The 21,348-nt window shown below is 37.1% G+C and overlaps 1 protein-coding gene across 1 annotated transcript in view; it reads right to left on the reverse strand.

Moving 5' to 3' along the window:
- Positions 1 to 19,940, reverse strand: part of LOC111875197 (ADAM 17-like protease) — a 64,725-nt gene extending 44,785 nt beyond the window's left edge. Inside the window, exons 1-5 of the mRNA XM_023871262.2 lie at positions 19,556 to 19,940; positions 14,620 to 14,758; positions 14,417 to 14,517; positions 12,200 to 12,321; positions 8,991 to 9,144 (exon numbers count right to left, since the gene is read on the reverse strand). Coding sequence (XP_023727030.1) covers positions 8,991 to 9,144; positions 12,200 to 12,321; positions 14,417 to 14,517; positions 14,620 to 14,758; positions 19,556 to 19,631 — 592 coding nt within the window. The 5' untranslated portion in view covers positions 19,632 to 19,940. The remainder of the gene's footprint in view (positions 1 to 8,990; positions 9,145 to 12,199; positions 12,322 to 14,416; positions 14,518 to 14,619; positions 14,759 to 19,555) is intronic.
- Between the last annotated feature and the right edge of the window lie 1,408 nt (positions 19,941 to 21,348).

Genomic DNA, 21,348 nt, shown 5'->3' on the forward strand with positions numbered 1-21,348 from the left:
TTCTCCTGGACATGCCTCCATTTCTGGGCAGGCCATCGTCACTCCGACCGGTATCACTATGGGAACCTCTTCTTGTTGTGCCGTCGCAGGTTTTATGTCCGCTGTGGCCGGCTTTTCCTCTTCTAGACGTACCTCCGTGATCTCTTTCTGCCAAGGATCCATATTGGCTTGCAACCTCTTCTCTCGCATGGCGGCCGTCCTTTCTTGGGTTGCTTCTCTTTCTGCGGCCATTTCTTCTCGCCAGGCTTTCGAGTAAGCGTCTAATTTTGCCATGAAATCTTCATGGTCTTTCCTCCTCTCTTCCTTCTCTTTCCTTCTAATTTCCTCCCTCTCTTCCTTCTCTTTCCTCCTTTCTTCCTCCCTATCGGCTTTCTGTCTGGCCGCCATTTGCTCCAGACGTTCCATAAATTCTTCCATGTCCATGTTGTAGCAGTAAAACACTCGATGCACAATAATTCAATTATTTGTCAGGCGTGTTTAAGTTCGTAAAAATCCTGACACCAAATCGTCACGTGTCTTGAGATCGAATCTCGTCGGTCACGTGTGTAAGTCACAATATGTAACCACAAGAAGGAATATATTCACTGTCAAGAAATGAAAATTGGACGTAAGTAATTACGCATTTACATAAGAGGAATCCATCTAACCCCTGTAAATTCCCATAAACAGTAATAAGAACTACAAACAGATTTGAAGTTTTACATAACCTACACAAAGAACTGACAAAGAAAACCAATACAACCAAGAAGAAATTTCACAAATCTTATGCAATGACACAGGAACACCTGGTTACAGAATCTATCTCTCTAAGGACAAAGAGACCCAAGAACAAGGAAGAAGTGTTGCCAGTGTTCGATATACCTGTGCTAGTGAATGGGTGTGTACCTTGTAATACACCTTCGAAGGTCTCAATAGGTGTGATATCTGCAGTAAATGGTAGTGATAGTGAAATAGAGAAGCAAACAGTGAACAAAAACTCAAGCACAGCACAAATTCCTTCAAACAAAAATATAAAACATATATTTTTACTCAATGGTAATAGCCTTATCACAGACTGCGCAGATAAGACTGAAGATAACTTAAATAAAATGTTTAGTGTCACAGGATCTGTAAAACCAGGAGCAGATATTAACATCTTGTCTTCCTCTGTAGAGTTAATGGTCGAATCTTTGACCCACAATGATGTGATTGTTCTTTCAGGTGGAACAAAAGGTACAGGGAAAAATAACTCTTAAGAAGGACTAAGAAATATAATGAACGTTTTCAAAACAAACTCGCATACAAACATTTCGTTAACTGTACTGCACAGATACGGTTTGGAAAATTGGGCATGTGTAAACGATGAGATAAAAGTTTATAATAGGAAATTAGAGATATATGTATCAAATGTTTTAACATGTTACATTACTAAACCATGATCTAAATAGAGCTCTCTATACAAGACATGGGCTCCATTTCAATAAAACTGGGAAAAATGTATTGGGCAGGAATATTGCTCTGACTTCCTCTAAAATCTTCTTCAGAGATATGAAACCAATTTATTTGCCTTGGAAGGAAAATAACTATAATTCTGATAATGAGACCCACAATCTTTCTGGCATAAATAATCATTCTTGTGAAAATTACTCAAGGGATGCAAGTAAATCACAAACTTCTGAGCCACTATGCAGATCAAGTACATTAAAAAAATCTCTACTTAACAGACAAGATGATATTTTATGGTGACGTCTGAAAGTAGGAAAGAGGCAAATTATTTTAATGCCTTAAAAAAAAAGTAACAGTCATAAGGAAAATTTTAATAACAATGGTTTTAAAATTTACCATCAAAATATTCATGTCCTTTTAAATAAGACCAGTGTAATTTACACTCACCTACATCCATAATTTCCTCAAATACTCTGTTTTACAGAACATCATTTAAATACTCACAAACTGAAAATTTGACTGTAACTAATTATAATTTAGGAACTAGTTATTGTAGGGAGTCTTTCATTATGGGAGGCGTTTGTATATATTTGGATTTTAAAGTTATTAATATTAGAGAATTATGTATAGACAAAGCCATGGAGGCATGGGCTGTAAATGCAAATTTTTATCTAGTATATTTTGTATTTTAGCTATTTATAGGTCTCCGTTCAGTAATTTTCCTTTATTTATTACCCAATTAGAAACTGTTATATAAAAAAATGTATGAACTAAATTTACAGATTTTCTAATTTTCATTTCATGCATCCTGTTGTGTTACAATATACAACTCTTTATTGACCGTCACAACACAACAAAGAGAAAAAATCAAGGTCAGCGCCCAGCTATGTTTCGCTACATGTTTCAGCCACTAACGGCCATCATCAGGCAAACACATATTAACAAACATATGCCACTGAACTGCAGTACATTAGATTGGATACAATGTTATTAATCATTTAAAATCCTTTGCATAAAAATACAATAAGAATGTGGAAAAAACAAAAGTAATAAAAATTTCGAGACAACCAACCCCAGTCACAATGAAGATAGACCAAAAACAACTGGAGAATGTGAAATGCTTTAAATATTTGGGTAGCTTGTTAACAGATGATGGAAGGTGTACGTGTGAAATTAAATTTAGGATTTCCATGGCAAAAGCTGCATTTAGCAAGAAGAAGAATCTTTTTACCAGCAAATTGGACTTAAATTTGAGAAAGAAACTAGTGAAATGCTACGTTTGGAGCATTGCTTTGTATGGGGCTGAAACTTGGACACTTAGGGCGGTAGATCAGAAACATCTGGAAAGCTTCAAAATGTGGTGTTGGAGAAGGATGGAGAAGATCAGTTGGACCGATTATGTGAGAAATGAAGAAGTGTTATTTAGAGTCAGTGAGCAGAGGAATATCTTACACGAAATACGAAAACGGATGGCTAATTGGATTGGTCGTATCTTACGCGGTAACTGCCTTCTAAAAGAAGTTACTGAAGGAAAGATAGAGGGGCGGATGGAAGTGACCAGAAGACGAGGAAGAAGACGTAAGAAGATGCTGGATGACCTTGGGGACAGAAGAGGATATTTTCATTTGAAGGAGAAGGCCCTAGATCGCATCAAGTGGAGGAACTGTTTTGGAAGAGACTGTGGACCTGTCGTCTTGACAGATTACTCATAAATGAATATAAAAAACTAAAAGTTATTGTATAAAACAGGATAAAATTGATGTTATACATAACTTTTTGGTTATTTTATATAATCTGACTTATTGTATTTTTACACAAAGTATTTTAAATGATTAATAACACTGTATCCAATCTAATGTACTGCAGTTCATTGGTATATGTTTGTTAATATGTGTTTGCCTGATGATGGCCATTAGTGGCTGAAACATGTAGCAAAACATAGCTGGGCGCTGACCTTGATTTCTTCTGTTTGTTGTGTTGTGACGGTCAATAAACAGTTGTAAATTTACAGATGTTAGTTTGCGGTGATTTTAATATAAATTATCTTGCAGACAATAATAAGAAGCAACAATTGAACGATATGATGCAGTCTTTCAATTTATATGGTGCGGTTCATTTCCCAACTAGGATTAGCACTACAACTCAAACATTAATAGACAATATCTTTATAGATATAAGTAAATTTGAAAATTATATTATCCTTCCGGTATTTAATGGTTTATCTCACCATGATGGGCAATTACTGTCTTTACAGCAACAAGAGTTATATTGTAAAAGCGCTAACCCAAACCATAAAACTATATGGGTATTTAATAAATTCTCACTAGGTGAATTAAAACTTAGATTAAGTTATGAGATATGGGGAAATGTGTTTAATACAGAGGATAACAATATAGACAATGTGTTTTATACCTCTGCAAATACATATCTGCAAATATGTTATGCTTGCTTTCCAAAAAATAAAATCTATGAGCATCTCCCCCTAAACAATGGTTAACCATAGGAATTAAAACTTCTTGCAAAAGGAAGAAAGAACTGTTCATTTTGACAAAGGTACATGACAACAATAAAATAAAGCAATATTATAAATCATATAGTAAGATCCTGACTAAGGTGATTAATGAGGCAAAAAGACTCAGTTATAATGTTAAAATTACCAACCCCAATGATATTATTAAAGGGGCATGCAGTAGCATAGTTGGTTGAGGTTGCAGGTTGCAGGAAGGTTGCGGGTTCATGTCCCAATGAGATCATTGGACTTTTTCAATTGACCTAATCCTTCCAGCCGCACTATGGCCCTGGGATCGACTCAGCCTCTAACAGAAATGAGTACCAGGAATTAATTAAATAATTTTCCTGGGGAGTAAAGCACGGCCGGTGCGTAAGGCTGACAACCTTACTGCCATCTTTGAGCCGATTGTCTAGATAATGTGGGACCCTCGTCTCACAACCCTATGGGCCTTTACAGCCTGTTACAGGGATAGCTTTACTTTACTTACTAATAATACTATTAAAACTACTTGGAATATTATTAAAGCAGAGTTAGGTAAAAACCGACTGAAGGACAAAAACTGCAAAACTGAGAAAATAAACCCAAGTACTCGTATCTTTAATAATAGTTTTTTAAATATTGCTGATAATATTGCTCAAAAAATTCTATTCAAATTGCCTTAAATACTGATAATAATAATAACTACAAGCATTATCTGAACTTGACACCTAAGGGCCCCTTTCCCAATATAATATTCAATAAAATAACAACTAAAGAAACTGAAAAAGTTATCTGTTCTTTATGTTCAAAAAATTCTTCTGGATATCATGAGATTTTGATGAAGACACTAAAAATCAGTGCCCCATACATTTCTTCCCCTTTATACTATATATTCAATAAGGCAGTCTTAGCTGGTAAATTCCCCTTACGTATGAAATACTTGATTGTAACTCCTATATACAAGAAACGTGATAAGAAGAACTGTGCAAATTATAGACCAATTTCACTGTTAACTTCATTTTCCAAGGTGTTTAAAAAAATAATATTTAGAAGATTATTGACACATGTTCACACTTATGACATTCTAGCCAATGAACAATTTGGGTTTCGTCGCAAATTATCCGCTGAAACAGCTTCATGTAACTTAATAAATACAGCTTTAGCAGCTATTAACAATAAAAAAAAAAGTAGGTGCAATGTTCTTCGATTTGGAGAAGGCTTTTGATTGCATAAATCACGAAATACTTTTACATGAACTTGAATTTTATGGTATAACTGACAATGTATATGTTATTAAAATCATATTTCCAAAACTGATATCAAAGATTGGTAATTAAAAATGGGACCCTTTGATAAGAGCAAATCAGATTGGGGTCTGGTTAAACATGGTGTTCCCCAGGGATCTATCCTGGGACCATTACTTTTCCTACTATATATCAATGACGTACCTTTATCTGTAAAATTTCTGAATGTTAATGTAAACTCCCAAACAATTTTATTTGCAGATGATACTAGCGTAATCGTCAGTAATCTAAACAATACTGTACTTGGAAATAACTTGAAGTCAGTCGTCACTTGTGTGATGAAATGGTTTAAGGCAAATTTACTCTCACTAAATCTGGACAAAACCTATTGTATGGGATTCGACTCTAAATATATTATTAATTCCGAAATACAAATTAAATATAACAACAAAATTATTGCCAATACTACCGAACTAAAGTTTCTTGGGCTAGTACTTCACAATACTATGTCTTGGAAGAGTCACACCGATATGTTGGCTTTCAAATTAAACAAAGCATGTTATATTGCAAGAGCAATCAGACCTTTCTTATTATTAAATTCCCTAAAGATAATACATCACACTTATTTTCATTCCATTATAACATACAGATTAATTTTCAGGGGAACTTCTTCCCACATTACGAATATTTTCAAACTCCAACAGCGAATGGTTAGAATACTAATGGAAGCAAGACCCAGTGATTCCTGCAGAAAATTTTTAAAAATTTTAAATATACTACCTCTAGCATCCTAGTGTATTATTTTATTTTATTGCTAGTGGGGTGGGACTAAGTCCCTTGTACTGTGGCCACTTCTGGCCTATTGTACCAGCCCAAGATGATAGGTGAAGGTGATTGTGGAGCAATTGGTGGAATGAAGATTGGCAGGGGAAACTGAAGTACTCAGAGAAACCTGCCCCAGCGCCACTTTGTCCACCACAAATCCCACAAATCAATATTTACAGTGTTCTATTATCTTCTTTTTGATAAAATCTTTTAACCCTTCACTGCTGGTGGGCATTTAAATTCCTACTCAACTTCTATGCCAGAGGATATTTTAAACCAGAGAGTGCAACATTTCACTTAAAAGTGTAATAAATTGGGAAAAACTGGAGTTTTGTTTTTCTAATTTTCACACGTTCAGAAATGTATAAAGAATTGGTGTCTTGATCCACACTGCTTTAAAACTGTTTTTTGGCATAGTAAGCCTATAAAAATTATGAATGATAGTATCATATTACCTTAGAAATTCAGCTGGGTGTGTTAATCGTGAAAACATTCCACACAGAGTCCCAAGTCACACGCATCACACCAGTACACAGATTAGACACACAACACACCATTTCTGTGATTTTGATTTCTGGGCAGTTGGTGGAATCTTGCTTATAAAATTTCTTTCTCTTAAACGGGGCACTGATCTGTTTCACGAATGTCGACCCGGCACTTTGTGTTCTACAGCATTTGCATATTTCACAGAGAGTCCCTCAATTAACTGAATTCTGATTGACAATTGATCTATTCTTTTCCTTGTGTTATTCCTACATATTGTGACATGTTGCGCAACAGAGAACCCCTCCCTACCCAGCAGCAACGTGGCAACTCAGGCCACAGTGACGTGGCGGATGAGTCAGCGCTCCCCTCCCCCCTCCGCACGGTAATGTAACGCGCAACACGCGGTGACATAAGACGGCGTGAGGTAACAGCATTGCTACGTAACAGGCCCACACAGCCCCTATATAAGAGAGCTGCGCTGCCTGCAAGATGAGTTGTAATGTGGCCATCGCCGAGTTCAGTTCCGAGTTATTTCCAAGCAAGCCTACGAGCGAGTGTGTGATCAACAGTTATCCAGTCAGCAGACTACAGTTGGAATATAGCAGCCGTCACGGAAAGAAGAACCGGACGTGTGTGTAACTGTGTAATTGAGAGCGTGTGAGACAGAGACACTTGTATAGCTCCCGTACTGTGAATACGTGTAGCCTACTGAAGATAGAGTGAACTGATTTGCGAATAGGGTTATAAACCGTGAAACCCCACAACAGTGTGGACAGATTATTGTGATGTCACAATATTATCATCATATTCAGAAATTTTCCTTTTATCCCTTATAGTTTTGCATATTCTCCCAATGGATATTTGTGCTTTTCTCGATTCTGTCATTTACCACAGAATCAAGAAAAGCACAAACATCCATTTTCAGCGTCTAATTCCAAATCTGATAAAACTTTGTTCTGATTCAGTTTGAAGTAAATATATTCTCCACTGGGCATGACACAACACAGCTGGCCACTGTGTTCCTTCTGGCCTTGGCTAACCAGACTGCATGATGCGTATTTATAGAACAAAGGGGAATTACAGTGTTATCATAGTGAACTGTTTATCGCTTGCTACTGTAGCAGTCTAGCATACTACACAAAAATATAACTTCCACCTACCCTCATCAACTTTATCAGTATATCAAAAAGGAGTCTACTTTACTGGCATAAAAGTGTTCAACAATCTGCCACAAAGTATTAAAAACTTGGGCAATGATACTAAAAAGTTTAAATCAGTGTTAAAGAATTATCTACATTCTCATTCCTTCTACTCTTTAGATGAATACTTCAATGTAAATAGAGAATGATGTAAAATTAAGTTATATTAATTTTTAAGCTAAAATTGCCTGTACTTATGTATGTAACCTTTTGACTTGTTCTGTATCCAAAGGTACTAACCTTCTTAGGATTTATAGAATGTAAATAAATTCAATTCAATAACACACTTCTTAGAATCAACATCACATCTCAAAGTCACAGAAGTGTCTTCTCATAATTACAAATACCAATGTTGAAGCAGCACAGTTCAGAACATGCCTTAAGAGAATTGACCTTTCATTCAATCAGTTGCTGGACAGCACATAGTATCGTTCTAACATAATTACTTCATAAGAATTCCCCTAGGCAGAGATAGGTTTGTATGGTAACAAGCGCACAAAGTGTTGAAATAGAAAACTATTTTGAAGAATTCAAATGTATTACAACTCCCGCAAGAAGTTCAAAGTGGGACCACGAATATACGAAATGATAGCCTGAAATTTTCCCTTTAATTTCATACCAAAAGAATTACTTTGCATGAAATACAACGGTTCAAAATACGAGCTGAAACTTAGAGCCGCATTAAGGGTGCGTGGTATGGACCCTGGCGACATGTGACAGAATCCACTGGCGTGCCACGTACGAAGCCCGTCACTGAAGGGTTAATGATTGCATGTCTTACTATTATTAATATTGTACTGTCTTGTATTTCATTTTTGACTTTTCTATATCCAATGGTTGTACTAGTATGGATCAACAGAAATAAAATAAAAAATTAAAAAAATTAAATCACCTTTCTTGTAAAGCGACACAATGATGGATTCCTTCCATTGCTCAGGCAATTCTTCCTTATTCCAAAGAGAATTAATGGGTTTATGGATCTCAGAATGGAATGCTTCACCCTCCGTTCAAATTAGTTAGAGCAGAATTGTATCAATACCTGGAAATGTATACANTTTGTGTATGTTGCTACCTACCTACTTATTCCTCAGGTTTTTAAATTTTAACAAGGTTTTATGACATTTTACACTTGAAGCAAAAACCGTTTAATTTTATTATGCCAGAATGGGCAAAAGATTAAAATGGGCCATCACCACTCCCATATTCTATCCAGAATACAAATGATAATCATCTTGTTTCTCATTTGTTGGCACTATTCAGTCTGAGCTACTGAGATCATCATAAAATACATTTCTAGTTTTAAACTAAATGAGCATTCACCTTCATCTTCTCCCTCTCTCACATAGCCACAGCTGCGTGGCCATGTATCTGTGTCTCCTTGTCCTTCCCCCTGGTTCCAGGTAAAATAAATATCTGACTCTCGATAAGCAATCATTGACTGGTTGCCCATATGTGGCAGATGACGCCATGATGGCTGATTTAAAAAAACAGAAAAATTGTACATGTTATTTTTTATGCATGTAGCTCATGTCATTTCCAATTTATACAACATATTCAGCCTGAGAATAAGGAGCCTATGAACCAACTTGCATACTACTTTTTTTATTGCTAGTGGGGTGGGACTAAGCCCTTTGTACTGTGGCCACTTCTGGACTACTGTACCAGCCCCAGATGATAGGTGAGGGTGATTGTGGAGCAATTGGTGGAATGAAGATGGGCAGGGGAAACCGAAGTACTTGGAGAAATCTTGCTCCAGCACCACTTTGTCCACCACAAATCCCACTTGACCAGACCCGGGATCGAACCCGGACCGCCGCGGTGGGAAGCCAGCGACTAACCCCTTGAGCTATGGTGTGGCCTAACTTGCATACTAAGTACTGATTCCTTAACCCTTAGACAATCAAGGATAGAGCTGCAAGAATTTACAGCTTCTTTTCTAAATACTGTAATATGCTTACAATCTTCTGTGTCCAGAAAACTCCAAATATTCTTTACAGTTGTGCCATACTTCTAACATACAATCATACAGTGTCCACAGAATATGTTCAGCATTCAAAGTGTTATATTTGCATAGCCCTGATGTAATACAAAGTGAATGAAAGGTACGGGCCATAGCATACCATTAGTTGCCACCTTCCCACTGCAGCAGCCCGGGTTTGATCCCAGGTCAATTTATGAGGAATCTGTGGTGGACAAAGTGCTACTGGGGCAGATTTCCTCTGAGTACTTCGGTTTCCCTTGCCAGTTGTCATTTCACCAAATGCTCATACTCATCTATGATCTGGGGCTGGCACAATTGGCCAATTAGTGGCTGATGCATCAAGCGAACCCAGTCTCACCCCACCCCATGAAACTAAAAAAAAAAAAAAGACTTAAACAAAAACAGAAATTATGACACATGTTTAGAATATGCATTAGCATAGTTTATATGTTCACTTCTTGTAATGTGGTAGAGTTCAAGACAACATTCTGTACCAGCCCAAACAGATATGCTGGGGAATTTTATTTTTTCACAATGAAACAAGCTGAAGCTATTTTTTTTCCAGAAAGATGATGTACAGCCTCCTTGCAGCAACTGTGTTCAAAATGCTCCAAATGAATAGTTTTCAGATTGTTCAATAAGGAGAGGTAGGGCGATTTCATAAGTTCCTGGATTTACGGTCCTTGACTCATATTGGGGGGGGGCGCTACACAAAGGGTGCAGTTTATTGAGCTGCTGGACATGTACACCATGTTTAAACATTAAAACACAGGATTACAGCAGTTACTGAATCCACAACACCAAAAATTCTCAAATGCAGTTGTCTCAATATCTGCCCTTCCCAAGGGCTGCACATATGAAACTCTGACAAAACAAATTTGAAGAATATGTCATTTCTGTTTTTGTCTCATTTGGTTATGTATCACGGTTATGAAAATTTAACACCACGAAAACCTCAACATGTCCACACACACCATAAAATCATAATGGCACTGTATGAGATTATGAGTATGCATGCAATGGCTGCATTAGCAGTAGGTGGACGTCATCAGCTGTAATCATTTAAATAAAAAATGATTATTTAGAACAGCTTCCTGAAACATGTACATTTTACTTTTAGCATTGGATGTCACAACTGGACTGTGAGTATGCAAAGCAGAGTATATAGTATACATGAATTACATGCAGCAAAAAATTAATCTTTCAGACTCAATCAAATCAGAATGGAGACCAAAGAGTTCTACCCCATTAACTGAACTGGATCACTGGAAGGGGAAGGGCCAACCTCTAATCAATGCAATCTGTGAGAGCACCATGACACCTCTTCTATTTATAGCACTTATACTGGGAAATGACCTACACTGTTGTTCTCCTGTGTTTCTGCCCATCATCATTGCAGTTCCTGCATTCACATAAACCAAAGGTACATACAGTGGAACCTCGCTTAACAAGCATAATTCATTCCAGAATCTTACTCGTAATGCGAAACACTCGTTAAGTGAAACAATTTTTCCCATATAAATTAATGTAAAATACGATAATGTGTTCCATGCCGAAAAAAAAATACTAAAAAAATTTTATGTAGAACATTTATTCAAAGAAAATTATATATAATTGTTAAGGAGCGTGAATCATCTTCATCTTTTCTTCTATGCAGAATGAACCAACCTGGAATGCGAATTCGATTTGCAGAAAACAAAAAAAAAGTTGATATAATTAGTTTATTATTTATGATACACATCTAATCGTTTTTACGAGACATTTGTTTTTGCTGACGCTTCAAAATTTGGTGAAAATGAGACACAGTATTATCATTAAATAAATTTGTAGCGCTCACAGCCACTGCCTTATTAGGGTGATGCTTCTCAATGTACGATGCAACAGTTTCCCATGCTTTCAGCATTTCTCTTATTGCACCAGAAGATTGTTGCTTTGCTGTTACCTCCTCCTCCTCTGACAAACTCTCCTCCACAACTTCTTGCTGTGAAACACAATGCAACTCCAAATCGTGCAAATCGTTGATGTAGACCGACTGTATGTGCGTGCTAGATCAGCCGCGCTCACACCTCATTCTCGCTTTTCAATGATTTTACGTTTCATTTCTACAGTTATTTTTATTCTCTTATGGCTGTCTTTTTGCGGCTTTTTTTTCGGGGGCATTTTTGCAAGGGTTATTAAACTTTGCACAAAAAAAAATCACAAATAATATGTCTGAACACAAGTTTGGAAAAATGTGTGATCACAAGCGACACTAAGATGCTAGCGGAACAAGTGCTAAACACAGACTGATGCAGCAAGCGCATAATCCAGGACTTCCCCTCTCATCACTCGTTATGCCAAACATCGCTCGTTAAGCAAGTCATTTTTTTTACAATTTGTTTGGCTCGTTATGAGAGGTGCTTGTTAAGCAAGGTTCCACTGTATGTGTAACATATTAAGAGAAGGCTACACTTTTCATACCTGCTCTCTCGGTGTGTATGCACAGGAGGCAGTCATAGTACGAAGAGGGGCCAACATTAATTACACGCATATACTGCAAAATAATTACCTCAATATGATACATCTCTTCTGGGGTATAGATAGTTGCAGTCATAACACCATCTTCTAAATGGACTCTTGCATCAGATGAGACCTCTCCAAACAATCGGCCATCATAAAAATCTTCATGATCTGAAGAAATTCAGAACACTTTGACATTATTGAACCTTTGATTTATTTTTTGTGGTTCAATGTAAAAAAAGAAGAGAGCATAGAATCTTCACTCAAGAAGAAAGTTAAAGCCAAACGTTTTTATGTTGTGAATTTACAGACAGAAGAAAAACTGTGTTTCCATCACTGTGGTTCACAAGTTTTATCAAAACAATGTATACATCAACCTGCATGAATAAAAAAACTGACATTTTATGTCTCCACATATGGGATCTAGATGCATTCTTTCGCCTCTCACCCATTAGATTAATTTACTCTGACAATTATTAGTGCATTAATCAAGTTCCCTACACTGCAACTGTAACAAGTACTATAAGAGATCCCACTGAGTTCTATCAAAGGTCACAAAATTCACATACGAGGTGTACCTGAACAATCAAAACCTCTATTATTTTCTAATTACTGGCTAGGCAGAAGAACAACTGGGCTGCAACAGCTCTCTAACATACCTTATTCATCAAAATTTTGATGAATATATAAAAGGTAAAGCTGTTTAGGTGCTTAATTAATTAAGCACCACACCATGAAGATGTGGGAGGGAGTGAACGCATAGCTCCAACACTCTCGATCTCAGCACTAGATGGAGGTGAGTGATCAGCTTCATGTCCTGGTTGCTTTACCCCTGGGAATCCCCTGGTATCCACTGGATAGGAGGCTGGGTGGATGCTAGGGCTGGTCTGGACACTGTGTAGAAGAATCTCTTACCCCTCCCACAAATCAAGTGCTAGCTATTCAACCTGGAGCCTGTTATTACACCAACTGGGCTATCCCTATGTAAACAATAAAATTTGCAACTAAGCTAAATTTAATTAAATGTAAAAATTACTACTACATATTTCCTATATATGGCTATTTATAAGAATTTAAGAACTGCGCTACAATATCCATTTACTCAGAAAGAAATCTATGAGACTAGAAGGTAGCATACAACAAGGAAACACATTAAATAGTGTAGATGAGTAGTTAGCACTCCTGCTCTGTATTCTGAAGAACCTGGATTCAAATTTCAGCCTGGAGACTGAGCATCCTAACTGAGATTTTTGTGGGTTTTGTTAATCTCACCAAGCAAATTCCAGGATAATACACAAAATAAAACCATGATCATTTCCTTCCATTACAATTCATTATTCACTAATAATTCTATAATTTGACACTATATAGTCTCAGCATCTTAAAACACAGTTAAATCAAGTATATACAAATAAATAAATAAAATAATTTTACGATGGGGTACCCAAAAGAAACCGAACTAATTTTTTTGTGGGCAAAGCTTTTGTAGTACCGCGTTTTGCCACTATGAGCGCATAGAGCTAACATTCCTGAGTCGATAAGCCGACTACCGTTGCTTCAGAAGGTAAGGACTAGTTTCGGCAGAGTTTATAGTGACAACTGTTTTGTGTGATCGTCGTTTTTGCAATGGCCCGAACACATGAAAATGTTGAAAAAAATTCGTGAAATCATCAAGGAAGATTGACGACTGAGCATTGAAGAAATTGTGGAGCTGTCGGGAGTGACTTGGAGCTCAGTTCAGCGAATTTTGACAGAAGATTTGGGAATGAAACAGGTGGCTGCGAAATTCATGCCACGACTGCTGACTGTTGAACAAAAACAAGGTCGTGTGGAAGCATGCTGTGCTTTGAAAGAAGAGTCCCGAAATGATCAAAACTTTTTTTCAGCGTTTTGCTGATGTTGCTGAGGTGAAGGAAAAAAATGACGGAGGCGCTGTCAAGCATCTCAAATTTAGACAATTTTGAAAAATGGAATAAAAGACTAGACAAGTGTATTAGTGTAAGTGGAGAGTACTTTGAAGGGGATTGAAGGTTTGTGCTTAAAATTTGAATAAATAAGTTAAAAAAATAAGTTTGGTTTCTTTTGGGTACCCCCTCATACATACATACAAAAATGTGTTACACCTGTCATATATCTACACAAATCAATTAAGTTATTTTCATTCAGCTATACATATCATGCTTAAAGAACAGTACTGCACATGAGAATTCAACTTTAAACCCGTGAAAAATGCTTCATAACATACATAACAGAAAATGGTATTTACCAACAAATACAGGCTTTTCTCGACCATCTCCATCTACTGTGAAAACCTTAAATTTGGAATGAAAAATGCCCTTCTTTGGAGTAAGAATTAAACGAAAGTCTCTGAAAACAAAAGATGAGTATGATTTTATATCAGTAATCTATTCCTACTTAAATAATTTCAAATCAAATATCATCTTCACTGTTTACTTTCACTGCAGTTACCTTCCAAGGGTACTGAAGGCCACTTCCCTTATTTTATTGAAGGGGTGATCACTGTGCTTGATTCCTCTCTTCACAATACTGTGGCTAAATTGAGAAGTATGGAGAGTCTCAAAGTGCTTCAAATTTTTGTAAACTGAACCTAAAAAAAGTAACACAAAAACAATTAGAGATTTATATGAAGTATGAGTATACTGTACCCTCCTTATAGAGATGCTCTTATAAAGATTAACTCAACTTTATACCAACAAACAGTGTAGCAGTTAGTATTCCTGCTTCACATTACAGAAGTCCTGCTTTCAAATATCAACCCCTTGCCCTCAAAAAAAAAAAAAACACTAACTGAAATCTTTAGTCCCCGCAAAGCACAATACTGGGAGAGTACATTATAACAGACAGTGGCTGTTCTCTTCCACATCTCTTCCATTTTATAATTCAAAATCATCCTGCCATTCAATAGTATGTGCTCTGTGCAGCTGACAAAACCTGCACTACTTGGGTGTTCCCTCCACCATCAACTTGGCAGATGCTCCTTCCCAAGCACTACTTCTAGGCACAAACCTCCTCTTTATAAAGGAGGTATAAAGGAGGTCATCACAAGGCACAGCAGCAACAACAAAACATCTAAATTATGGCAACTATATATAGTTGAGCCTCCTTAGTACCACTCATAATAACATCATAGACAAACAAATTATCAATCAAAACTATTTTGTTTACACATAGTAGATCCCAGCACAAATCTAACACAGTGTAATAAATTAAATTAACATATTATCCAATTCAGCAAGTCAAAAGATACATATAAAAGAAAATCTGGGTACAACAAAACATATTGTGACGTGCTGTGCTATGCAGGACACCCCTCCCCCCACCAGCGGTGATGTAACACCATCGGAGCGCTGTCGTTACTAGGGTAGAGAGCAAGTCAACACTCCTTCCCCTACCCCGCAAGCGGTGACGTGGCCAAGGGATGCCGCGGTTGCTATGCAGCTGTAAACAACTCCCGACAGAGTTGCCAGTAACACCTGTAAACACGGCGCCAGACAACAGTGGTGCCTATTATGTAATTGTTTTCCCGTTGTCCGGCTGAGGGTTTATAAGGGAACTACACAGCCGCCGAAGAGAGTTCTCAAGTGAGCAGTGAACGAGTTCTCAAGGCAGTTACAGTTACGAGTTAGCCATGCAGTCAACCAGTCAGTTGTAGTCTAGCATTTGCAGTCTAGTAATTGTAATACTGCAGATAGCAGTAATTGTGAATCTGTGAACTGTGTGATTGTAAGAGCGAATGTGAAATAAAATTCGCTATATCCAATAAGGCGTGAAGTTATCTGTCGTGTTATATCAGAGATCAGAGTACAAGTACAACTAAAGACATGTTAATTATATTATAATACCACTATGAAAAAAGGTCACATAACTAGCCATCACACTAACAATTTTTTATGCTAGTTCCTTCAGGGTCATTCCATGTGAAATCATCCAGAGAGGTCGCTCACCATTTTTAAAAAAATTCAAAATTTGTACACTTATTTCTACATATTTTCAGACCTCAAAAAAAAATAAAAAAAGTGTGATCCGCTTGGTTCTCACGGTACAGCCGTTTTTATAATGCGAAAAAACACGTGATTTCGGCTCAAATTGAGGTTTGCGTTATCTTCTGTATCTCGGTAACTATTGAAGCTAGAGACTCCAATAAAAACCAATTTGTTCCTCATTATATGGACTATAAACCATATCATTATAAGGTTTTACTCAACTCACTTCCTCTAGGTGTAATTAAGCTTGAAACTTACCTATCGATTTTGGGAAAAACGCTATTTTTCACCTTCAAAAACCAATGGGAGGGGGAAAGTATCAGATCTGTGGTTTCTACCCTTTGTTTTCTCCTACATTAAGCATATAATCACATAGTTTTGAACACCATACCTATTTTCCAAAATTTTCCAGGAGCTTCCAAACTTTGCTCTGGCCCCCAAATCGGCCGTTTTTAACATCTCATATCTCCGGTGGAGAACCTCCGAAAATTTTGAAATTCATAGCAAATAGTGCACTATTCTAGAGCAACTTGAAGTTAAAAACAACTTTTATATTCAAATACTAGCGTATTCTGATTTACAAGACCATTATTATACCTATTTGGACGTATGGCCTGGAGCTATGGGGATGCTCCAGCAAATCAAATATAACAATAATCCAAAGAAGCCAGTCCAAGATCTTGAGAATGGTAGCAAATGCACCATGGTACGTCTCCNCTCAAATGAATATTTTCCAGTTTGTTTGAAAGTACACGTAGTTCAGTAAGTGTCCACTATCACGAATTCTTCAACGTCATCGGTCTTGGATGTTTTATAACACATGACCGTATTTTCCTCCAGGTGGACGACCCGGTGTTTTTCTCCTATGTGGAGCACAGTTTTGCACTTTCGGAACATGCTTTTTAGAATGATTTCATTTCTTGCAACTTCCTCTTTTGGCACAAAAAAGTAAACTATTCCTGGGATATTTTCTGTGCAGAATATTTGCAGTTCTAGCGGGGACATGATTTGATTAAAATGAGTTCTTTGAAGACTGGCTTTCGCTGCTTGCCTCTTCATGGTGCTGCCAATGCCATCACAAGCATTCTTCCCGTGCGAGGTGGCAAAGAAGTTCCATTCTGCTTCAAGTCCGAAGTCTTCATAGTGATGACATAAATTGGAAAGATTTTTTTTGTTCTTATATTGGCTTCCAGCGCCATCACTGAAATAAATAACTTTCCTGGCTGAAGGCACATTTTCTTTTACATCGGCGATAAGAAATTTTTGGAACACACAAACTGTGGCTCTATCGTGCTTTACATGATCACTGATTATACACAAGCTTGGGCATTTTCTTATAGTGTCTGCCTTGTAGTAATACACAAAACGGTGAAGTGTAGCCTGTTGATTTACCCAGTGAAAACTTTGAATCTCGTCTTGAACGAGAAACGAAGAATTTTCTGCAAAATATGTAAAATTTAAAGTGCCCACAACTTCGCTATTACTTGAATATCAAAGATGTAATTTTAACTCCAAGTTACTCTAGAATAGAGCATTATTTGCTATGAAGTTCAAATTTTTCGAAGCTTCCCCACCGGAGATATGAGATGTTAAAAATGGCCGATTTGGGGCCCAGAGCAAAGTTTGAAAACTCCTGGAAAATTCTGAAAAATAGGTACGGGGTTCAACCTATGTGATTATATTCCCCATGTAGGAAACAACAAAGGGTAGAAACCACAAATCTGATACTTTCCCCTTCCCACTGGTTTTTGAAGGTCAAAAATAGCGTTTCACCCAAAATCGAAAGGTAAGTTTCGAGCTTAATTAGACCTAGAGGAAGTGAGTTGAGTGAAGCCTTGTAACGCCATGATTTATAGTCCATATCATGAGGAACAAATTGCTTTCTTACTGGAGTCTCTAACTTCAATAGTTATCGAGATATGGAAGATAACGCAACCCTCCATTTGAGCCGAAAACGCGTTTATTCGCATTATAGGAACTTCGCTATTAGTTGAATATAAAAGTTGTAATTTTAACTTCAAGTTGCTCTAGAATAGTGCACTATTTGCTATTCACTATTCAACATTTTCGAAGCTTCTCCACCGGAGATATGAGATGTTAAAAATGGCCGATTTGGGGCCCAGAGCAAAGGTTAGAAGCTCCTGGAAAATTTTGGAAAATAGGTATGGTGTTCAAAACTATGTGATTATATTCTTCATGTATGATAAAACAAAGGGCAGAAACCATAGATCTGATACTTTCCCCCTCCCATTGGTTTCTGAAGGTCAAAAATTGCGTTTTTTCCAAAATCGATAGGTAAGTTTCAAGCTTAAGTACACCTAGAGGAATTGAGTTGAGTAAGACCTTGTAATGATATGATTTATTGTCCATATCATGAGGAACAAATTGGTTTTTTATTGGAGTCTCTAGCTTCAATAGTTATCGAGATACAGAAGATAACGCAAACCTCAATTTGAGCGGAAAACGCGTTTTTTCGCATTATAAAAACGGCTGTACCGGGTGAATCGAGCAGATCACAATTTTTTTTAACATTTTTTTGTGGTGTGAAGATATGTAGAAATAAGTGTACAAATTTTTATTTTTTTAAAAAATGGTGAGCGACCTTTCTGGATGATTTCACATGGAATGACACTTCAACATTGCAAGACCGCATTATACACAATAATTTCAGCACTTGCACGCATTAGAACAGAAAATTCCTATGTAACAGCTACTATCACTATCAGTATTTAAAATCTTGTAAAAGAAGGAACAAAACATAACTATACAACTAAGTTTCCTGAAATACCATTAAACTGCATAATCCCATAGTGCAACTTTAGGGTGTGAATTTAATGTGTGACAGACAGTTTGCTCATACCACATAATTTACAACAGGGATTAAAACATGATTCAGCAGGCAGCTTTCAGAGAAATAGAAAATCTTGCTAAAGAATGGAAACTGAAATCAGATATCAATGCCATACAGAATTATGTTAGTATAGCTACACAAATCTTTAATTTTTTTAGAGCACTGAACCTTTTCTACACTCTCTCCAGGGAAAAGTGGAAAATGTCATCCAAGAATCAACATGAAATGAGTTAATTGGCACTGTTTATGGCCACTAATCAGGCAAATTCCTATCAAACGATACTGTCAACCTCTGAATCCCACTTCATTTTTGCTACTGATGCTTATTGTCTTTGAAACACTTATCACTTTACCTTACATTGCAACAAGGCCACAAATTCACTAGGATATATACCCCTCCTTCTATCCCCACAAAAGATATTATTACTTCAATTTAAGTTATCATTATATTATTATGCTCTCATACTTAATCAGGTAACCTCAGATATACAATGGGGAGTGGCTACTTCCAGAGCATTTATGGTTATTATATAAAGATACTGTAACTTACACGTGACTAAATTGGACATTCCAATGAGTAACAAGTAAAGTACAACATCAAAATGACAACGACTGTGGGTATACATTTCAATTCAATCTGATTCACGTTATTCAGCATGTGCTATTACTTCAACACCAACATCCACACCTCCATCCATTTATCCTATCATGCTACTACCACTCTGCACGCGTAGCCCAGCAACGAACTTTTGCAACACGCTAATTACTGCTGGTAACTGCTCCATAGTTTACGGGCGTGGCTTAAAAAGCCGACTTGCATTAATAACTCCGACAATAAACACCCTAGTAACGAAAAAAATACTGATCGTTATGATGGTTTTGATAGCTATGTTCGTTATGATCGCTATGACTCGAGTGCGCTCGCGTGCAAGTCTAATCGTGGATATACGGATCGATACGGATGGTTGTGTGCGTTCTGTGTTTGTGTGTGTATTGTTAAGCGGCGTGAAGTGTGGGTGGGATAATATTCTACACTTTTACTGAGTGAGCCTGGGCTCCATGGCAGCATATGCCGTACCCCGGTAGCATGGTGTATTATTACAATTTATTAACAAAAAGCTGAAAGGAGTAAAAATGATAAAATTTCTCGGTTTGCAGCTGGCCAATCATCTGACTTGTAAGGGACATACCGATTTTTTGCTTCACATGTTGAACACAGTTTGTTTTCTAGTGCGAAAATTATTCTATATTTTATATAAATAAAAATGTAAATGTTCGTTTGTCCCTGTACGAAAATCTCCGAAAGTTTTCCACCGATTGCTTTGAAATTTTGACACAACGTTGCATTCGAATACGCGCGATTTTTTATGTACCTAGTATATAGACACCTGTGACAGGTTAAAACAGGTAAAAACCTGTCACATGTTCCGAATCCAGCAGTCCTTTCCATAGTAACGCTAGAGCAGTTGCATAGGATAAGAGGTTCCTTTGCGTAACAACGGATGAAACCTGAAATATACTTCCATGGAAACTCAATAACAGTGGGCCGTTGCATACGAATTGCCGAAAAAACAAACGCGTTTCCCCGGAGATGAGAAGATAAGAGGTTCCGTTGCGTAACAACGGATGAAATCAAACACTTCTACAAGGTGTTCTGTGCTAGCATTTCCTAAGCAACAGATGAATCTAACTCTTCGATAAGGTATTCATTATCCCGTTCGACCGCTGGCTATATGTATAAGAGAGTGTAGGTCCGGCGACTGTTCAGTATCACGAGTGTCTCGAGTATCACGAGGTCACAAGTATCATAAGAGANTATCATTGATGACATTTGATGTTAATAATTTGGATAAGTTTCAAACCAATAACTCTGTATATGTGATTGGTANCTCTGGCAGCGCTTCCCCGGTGATAGACAACAGAGGCTGTGTCGATTTCGTTAGACTGAGCCACAGCAACGCGTGGCCGGGTACAGCTAGTATTAAATATAAATAGTCTTGAAGCTGTATATTATGCATATTGTCATTCATTGGTGAAATATGGAATAATATNATATTGGGGAAATACATCAGACATTCGTAAGGTCTTTGTTATACAAAAGAAAATAATAAGAATAATGATGGGAGTGGGCCCAACTCATACATGTAGAGATCTATTTAAAAAGCTTGACATACTACCAATCCCACGTGTATATTTACTATCATTGATGACATTTGATGTTAATAATTTGGATAAGTTTCAAACCAATAACTCTGTATATGTGATTGGTACCACAAGGAATGTGGCACGCGGTAGCACTATGCTACAAGCCGGAAGGTCGCGGGTTCAAGTCCCGATGAGGTC

This window comes from Cryptotermes secundus, unplaced genomic scaffold (assembly GCF_002891405.2).
Source record: "Cryptotermes secundus unplaced genomic scaffold, Csec_1.0 scaffold472, whole genome shotgun sequence".
NCBI classification, from domain to species: Eukaryota; Metazoa; Arthropoda; class Insecta; order Blattodea; family Kalotermitidae; genus Cryptotermes; species Cryptotermes secundus.